The sequence below is a fragment of the Aptenodytes forsteri genome, unplaced genomic scaffold, assembly GCF_000699145.1.
Source record: "Aptenodytes forsteri isolate BGI_AS27 unplaced genomic scaffold, ASM69914v1 Scaffold72, whole genome shotgun sequence".
NCBI classification, from domain to species: Eukaryota; Metazoa; Chordata; class Aves; order Sphenisciformes; family Spheniscidae; genus Aptenodytes; species Aptenodytes forsteri.
Window position 1 is genome coordinate 1,654,194 of NW_008796193.1, and position 7,538 is coordinate 1,661,731.

The 7,538-nt window shown below is 59.0% G+C and overlaps 1 protein-coding gene across 1 annotated transcript in view; it reads left to right on the plus strand.

Annotated features, from left to right (window-relative positions):
* The first annotated feature begins 1,235 nt into the window (after nt 1–1,235).
* Nucleotides 1,236–7,538, plus strand: part of FAM155B (family with sequence similarity 155 member B) — a 32,813-nt gene continuing 26,510 nt past the window's right edge. Inside the window, exon 1 of the mRNA XM_009288095.1 lies at nt 1,236–1,306. Coding sequence (XP_009286370.1) covers nt 1,236–1,306 — 71 coding nt within the window. The remainder of the gene's footprint in view (nt 1,307–7,538) is intronic.

Sequence of the window (7,538 nt, forward strand, 5' to 3'; positions counted from 1 at the left end):
CCCAACGGTGCGGCTGGGAGTCCCCTCGGGTAACCCCGACCTGCTCAAAACCGCTTCTGCGGAGACTGCCTTAGAAAACGCAAACGCCCCGCTCGGTGGCCCCAAAAAGGGGGCCAGGTACAAGACGATGTGCCCAGAGCGAGTGGGGAGATGCTGCGGCGAGAGGTTCCTGCAGAGGAATGCAGGACCTGGCCCGGTGTATCAGCGAGCGCCTGGTGACACCCGCTGTCACAGCAAGACTGCGTGCACCCAGGTCACCCCATGGCTCAGCTCGCCCTGCTGGGACAGACGGCGACTGCCGCTGGCACGGACCGAAAGCAGCAACACAGCCAGCTCCCTGGCCAGAGTTGGGCACTGGTGAAATAAACCTGGGCTCTAACCAAGTGTGGCCAGAAAGGTGAGGAAGGGGAAACCAGAGGGTTTGGGGAGCAAGGGATGGCTCTGTGATCAGAAAACCAGCTGGTCAGAGCCTGTGGCTGCTGGCAAGCATCCTGGCTGATGGGAAGGATGCTCTGATCAAGTCAGGTGTTCCGATCCTCTCTCCTTCCTAGGCAGCTCCAGGACCTGCCATTGCTAACGCGGGCTTCTTCATCTTTAACCATCAAAGAAAATAAAAGGGGAATGAGTAGCCACCAGTGTCTGTAGGTACCACCTTCCCTCCTATGCTGAGGCATTAACCTGTCCTGGCCCAGCCGTGGCTGAGGAGCAGATGCAAGGACCCTCACTCCAGGGCTCCTTTGCTCCAGCGGGATGAGCTCCCCGGCCCCAGTGGCCGCCGGTGCAGAGACATGGGTCTATCAGCCTGGCTTCAGGCTGTGCCAAATCTGATACGCATGCACGGCCTCCCCCTCGCCAGCCCCCTCTCCCACCCCCACTGTTTTCAAAGCCAGCGACCTGGCAGTGGTTCTGAAACCCGGGCAGAGCCTCCATGCCATGGCTTGGCATGCAGCTCAAAGGCTCAATTAGCAACATCTGCTCTTGTGGGCTGTAAAACCCTCTCCCTGCTCCCCTCCCTTGCTCTGAGCGCTCACAGCTGGGAGCAGCATGGGGCTGCAGCCAGCCTGGGCCAGGGGAGCTCTGCCGGGCAGCCACAGAGGCTGCCCCTGGCTGGGCAGCTGCCCTGCTGGTGTGGCGTGCCGTGCCACCTTTGCCACCGCTCTTCTGACCCTTGGATCCAGGGCCTGACTGCAGCTGAGGATGGGGTGAGCAGGTGGGGGGCAAGGGGGCAGAGGGCCATGGGGGAGCATGCGGAGCATGGGGTGATGGAGCCTGAAACAGGACAGGAATCGAAGACCTCTTGCACCAGGTAAGCGTGGGAACCCTCGTGAAGTGTGTGCATCCAGGTCTCTTCCAGGAGGTGGTAAGAAACATCAGGGAAATGCATGGGATGGAGGTCTGTGGGGAGAGCAGAGGGTGCTGCATCCCGCTCCCCTCTGAGGTGGGGATCCTTGGCCCATACTGGGGTGCAGGGCAGCAGGACCTGGTGTGGGATGGACACAGATTGGGGTTCACACAGGGAGGACCCATAGGAGGCACCTACTCTGAGGGCAGTAGCACCCGAGGGCAATGAGGTCTGTGCTCTCTGTCCATCCCTACTCCTTCATCCTGGAGAGACTGGTCTGGGGCCAGGCTGGCTGCTTCACCCCATGATGCGTGGGCTGCAGAGCAAGCAGCTGGGACAGGCTGGGCAGAGAGGACCGTCCTGTGCAGCTGGCAGAGCTGGGTCCCAGGGGCTCCAGGCTGCTGGGCCAAAAGGCTCCCAGCAAAGCTGTGGGGCAGGCAGAAGGGAGAAGGAGGCTCTGGCGAGGGCCAGAATGGCCTTTCTCCTGCAAATATAGGACAGAAACCAAAATGAAATCCTCCCTTATCAATAATGCAAGAAAAGGACCCAGCAGAATGAGGTAACAGGGAGATGGAGAGCTCAGCCATACCCTCCTCCCCAGCCTGGTGCAGCACTGATCTGGCACGACACAAGTGTATGAGGTCTCAGGCAGGTGGTGAGCCCCTCTCACCACTGGCACAGGGCTCTTGTTAAGGTGCCACCATTACAGCCCCCATTCTGGGAGCACTGGTGGTGCTGGGAGCCCAGTCTCGTGGGCTCCCTCATGGCCGGCTGCAACCTGCACCCAGCAGCTCCCCTCTTCCCCGGGAGGAGCGGGATGCGAATGTGGCTGTTTCTAGGAAGAGGTGTGCACAGTGGGTCCCCAGGCACGGGGCTGTGCCAAGAGGTGACGCGGTGGCACCAGCGGTGGGACCTGATGCCACCCCGTGCCCTGGAGGCTAGCTGAGAGCCCACGCCACCACCCATTGTTTGGGAGCTGAAGCAATAGGAGCCCTTGCCCAAGGAGCCGGGAGCCTGGCAGGTCTGGCCTGCAACTCGGCTATGTGGTCTGAAGGCTTTCCCAGGAGGGCCATATAGAAGCAGGGCTGGACACTGTTGACATCATCCCGGGTATGTCTAGAAACACGGCCAAGTGGCGCCGCACGAGGGCCACCAAGGTCGGGAGGGCACGGAGCCAGCCCAGGGATGAGGATTTGTGAATGAGAGCAGTACGGGCAGCGCCAGCAGGGCAAGATTGTGGGGTCCCCCCTGGAGAGGGGTTCCCTGAGCCCCTCTCCCTGCAGGCAGCCATCCCCTCGCAGCCTGGCACCGGGCAAGAGCAAGTGGGTCCCATGGGCAATGTCAGGCAGGGGACTACTGGGGACTGACACCGAAGTGAGCAAACCCTGGCACCAAGGCATGGCTTCCCTGCCTTTCCCAGTCTCATTGTAGGAAGGGCCGGGATGTACATCCACTTCTTCCCCACATTCTGGCTGTTATATCTGATTGCACTTGATTTACTTGCTATTGGAGCAAGGGCTGCTGTCATTGTGGAGCTCTCGAGGCCTTTCTCAGAATGCAGCTGAGGTTGCTTCATACAGGCTGCAAGCAAACCATCCTGCGCTGGGGGCATCCCTTGGGAGATTCCCCGAAACCCTAGCAGTGCCTGCCTCAGCTGCAGGGTCCCTCAACTCCCTCCTGGCTGGGAGCTGGTGAGCAGCAGGACTTGCTAAGTCTGTCACTGCATTGCAAACAAGATGCGCGATCATGATGCAAGGCTCATTCCAGCTCAGCACATGTAATGCTCCTACGATGGGTAGAGCATCTCCTGCTGCCAGCCTCCAGTGGGAGCGTAGGGTCTGTGCTTCAGGGTGGGATTTCAATGACTCTGAGCCAGACATTGGCCCCTGCAGCCAGGTAAGGAGTAAAGGGAGGGGGCTGCAGAGCAGCACTGGGCAGGGAGGGAAGAGGTCTGGGCAGGAGAGTTCACACACGCACGCACGTGAACACAAGCCTGAGCCCAGCTACCCTATGCTGAGCCCTGGCAGGAGGTGAGGACAGAGCCCTGCAGTTCTGCTGCAGGATGCATGGGGACAAGCGTGGCCACGACTGCTCCTGGACTGAGCTATTGGGCAGGACTGCGGCCCCTGTGATTCCTCTGACTGTGGGTCCTCCCTCTGCCCCATGAGGCAGGGGCTTGGTGGTGACCTCCCGAGTCCAGGCTTTCCTCTGGGACCACACCAAACAAGGGCTCTCGCAGGAGCTGGGGCACACGAGGCTGCATGCCCTGGCATATGCTCTTCTCTTGGTGGCTCAGGCCCCAAAGCTCTGCCCCACGAGGCAGGGGCTTGGTGGAGTCCAGGCTTTCCTCTAGGACCACACCAAACAAGGGCTCTCGCAGGAGCTGGGGCACACGAGGCTGCATGCCCTGGCATATGCTCTTCTCTTGGTGGCTCAGGCCCCAAAGCAGCCAGCCAGGCTCTGTCTCTGCTCCAGCAGACTTTAATCACAGAAAGCGAAGGTTGCCCTGCACCCTGGATACCCGGGGCCAGTCTGGAGTGGCCCTTCCCAAGCGCCGTCTGGGTGCAGAGGTGGTTGCATCGCAGTGCTGTGTGTGCCTGCCAAAAGCCACGTGTCAGCAGGGTGACACGGGTGCACGCACAGGCCTGGTGCAACCATCCCTCCTGCCACCCCATTGTGTCAGCCCCTGGGGTCTCTTCAAGGTGCTTTGACTGTGCCTGGAGATGCGTGTGCATCAGATAGCTGCTTGGAGCTTGGGGTCTTCCTCCTCATCCCTTCTGGTGCCTGGAACCCTCCTGTTGTGGTTAATAATTTGCCTTTCCCGGCAGAGCATCAAGATCCCATAAAAGCACATTGTGGAGAGCCCTTCGCAAAGACCAGGCTGAGCCTTGTCAGCTGTAGCACGCGGTAAGAAAATGCTGGCCTTATGCTGGTGGTGACTTCCTTGCTGGCTTATCTCCACCCGAGGGTCTGCCTGATTAGTCAGCTAGCTGATTAGCATCAGGTAGTGATGGAAACTGTCTCCAAATCCCTTCAGGTGCCGGCGCTCCCCAGGGAAGCCTCCTGAGCACCGGGGCAGAGGCTGGCCCAGAGCTGCCTCTCCCACCCGAGGAACCCTGGTCCTGAGAGCCAGCCCATGCATCTCTGCTTGGTGTAAGAAAAACATCAATAAACCACATTGGCCTTTGAATACCAGGAGCAGCAGTAAATGGAGAGAAACCCAAGGAAGGCTGAGCAAACGAACCTGTTCTCTTGCAAAAGGCCATGTGTAAACCGCTGTTGTTGCAATGCAAGAGCAGGGAGCGGGAGGAGCGGTTAATGTTTTCTCAGCAAGGGGAAACTCCCGGGTGGAAATAGCGCTGCGCCCTGGAAACAGAGCCCTTCACCAAACAGGGCAGTGTTTGTGCAGCCCTGCCTCAGCTGGGTGATGCTGAGCAGGGTACAGGCTCTGCGGTGAGAACTGCTCCCAACGGGTACGGGAGCAATGAGCTCCTGTCAAAGCCCTGCATGTGCACACGGGGAAGCTGAGGCTGGCGCTGACCTCGGTCTCGCAGCGTGTGCCCGCGCAGGTGGGCTCCTCAGGAAGCCCTCCCCGTGCCCTCCATGCTGCCTGAACTTCTAGTTGCATTCAGCCCACAAGCACCCACGAAAGGACCAGGAGTGCAGGGGTGGAAAGAAAGCAGAGTCCTCTGGCTGGGGAAGAAGCTGAAATAGGATGGGAACAGTGGGGCTTTGGGGAGATAATGCAGGAAATAAGAGGAAAAAAGGCTTGAAAGAGGCTTAAAGAGCAGCTCCCCACTGAAGACAGGAGGAAGAGAAGATCCCCTCGGCTGACACAAATAGCACCTAAAGGGCTAGGCTTACCTGGGAGCCAGCTAGCCTTTAGCAGGAGCCACTAAACCCACTGCTGGGAATGTGGGACATCACGTCCCTTCCTGTGCTGAGCCTCCCAGCACTGGCATGCGAAGCACTAGAAAAGAAGGAGCTGCCTCCAGCAGCCAGGGCCAAAGGACAGCGGGGCTTGGTGTCAGAGATGTAACGGGGTAATGCAAGGGTTTGAGGGGCTCTGTTATTGTCTCTGTTAGCTCTTTTTAGGCCTGACAACACGCTATACTGCTGGCCTCCTGCCTGCAGCGCTCTCCCTGAGCAATTTTGGATTTGCACAGCATAAAACTTAAACCCCTTTGGGCTGCAACAGCAGTATCTCACCATGGGGAGATGAAAGCCCCTGGGCAGCACAGCCTGTCAAGCGTGTGGAAGACTGAACGGGAGTCCCGAGGCTGCTGCCTCTTGGCTAGGCAGGACAGCTTAGGGAGCTGAGGTCCCTGCCAGCATGCCCAGAGCCTGTATCGACTATGCTCAGCCTGCTTGAATTTTTCCCTGTGTACCTAGTGCCTCGGTATCCCATCAGAAAGCAGGATGCTCGGCTCTGCCAGGCAGGCTGGCGCTCCGTTCCCAGCAGCAAGGAGTTGCTGCGGTCACAGCCTTGTGCTTTCCACCCGTTGCTCGCACCCTGGTGAGCTCTGCCTGCACAGCGCGGTTGCTGGAGCTGCGGGACATGCTGCTCCCCCACCACACATGAGACAGGGAGGCATTTGTGCCTGAGGTATCAGAGCCATTTCATTGCAAATACAGAGGGAGGACAGTTAGTATTTATTTCCAGAGTAACGTCTCCAGTGCCTCAACCCTTGGTGTGATCCTGTGTGTACAAGGCAGGCACTGGCAGTCCCAGGAAAGGAACCCCACCAGAGAAACCCCAGACCTGCAGGAATAGCGCTCTCAGCTATTCCAGCATCTCCTCCCCAGGTGGGCCACGGGCACGCTGGAGAGGCAGGAAGGGATGGGGTGGAAGAGCCAGGGGGAAGCTGCCCCCCGAGCTCTGCCCCGTGCTCCAGGAGCTGCAGGTGTCTGTGCCACGGCTCAGAGAAGTTCAGTCTCCAGCCTGGGTTGCAGTTTTCCTTATATCACTTTCAGTGATGTTCGACATTTGTTCGTTCCGGCTGTAAAACTTCTCCTGGCTCTACACCAGATATTTTCTCACCTCAGCGCCTCAGCTAGAGCAGAGCTAACTGTTGGAGTATCTGCAGCTCGGGCACGTTGGCCTTCGTGATTAACGTGCTCTTTGTTCCAGGCGTGCTGCATGGCAGGAGGGGTGGGAGTTCAGCTCCAGCTGTACGGCCCCCGAGAAGCCAAGCAGCCCTGCCCTTGCTGTCGCAGAGAGAGGTCGGTGGCCCGTACCCTGTTGTGCAGGGCCCACGTTCAGAGGAGGGTGGCTTTAAACAGGAGCGGTGGCCCAAGTGGTGGCCATAGCAAAGCAAAATCCTGATCTGCTGGCCAGGGCCTGGGCATCTGGGATCAGGAGGGCAGAGGGCAGGAGGATTTCCACGCGTGGTGCTCACATTAGGGCAATGCTCTGAGCACCAGCTGAGATGACAGCCCTCCTGTGCATGCACAAACGCCGTGAGCTCCCCTTTCCCACAGGGCTCGCTCTCCTCACAGGTCAGGCTGGCAAACAGGAGAAGGACAAAGCCTCCAGTGACTTTCCCCATGCCCACAGGATCCCACCCGGGCCAGCCTGAGGGAGCCCAGACAACCAGCTCCAGCACCTCTGTTGCTGAAGGGCTGTCGGCACAGCTGAGCAGCATGAAGGAGTTGGTTCACTTTGGGACAGAGCTTGATGAAAACCCCAGAAATAGGAACACTTGAACCAGTTTCCACAGCCAGGTTAGTGCCCGAGGGTGAGGGTGGCTTCATGTATGGAGAAGGAGCCTCAGAGCAGGCTCTGCCTGCTGCTCTGCTTACAGCAGGATTTCACGTTGCAGAGCTCTGTTTATTTTTCACTCCCAGTAAGCCAATAGTCTCTTGTTTAACTAGCCCAAGAAACCCCTAATGGGGTGCCAGCCAGGTTTGGGACACAAAGAAGTGACATTCCCTGGAAGCTGGCTTCCTCTTAGTTTCAGCGCCTGTCCAGAATTCACTCCGGGTGACTCAGAAATGGAATTCTTGGGGGCTCTTTTCGGGGCAATCGGGGCTGAGGGCGAGGAGGCAGCGAGTGCCCAGGGGACATCCAACATCTGTCTGCCGCGGGAGAGCTGTGCGACCCCGAGGGCACCGTGTCCGTTGCTGTTGGCGGAGCACCCCACAGCCCCTCTCTGCGCAGGATCTGCCCCTTACGGGCACGAAGGGCAGCACGTTG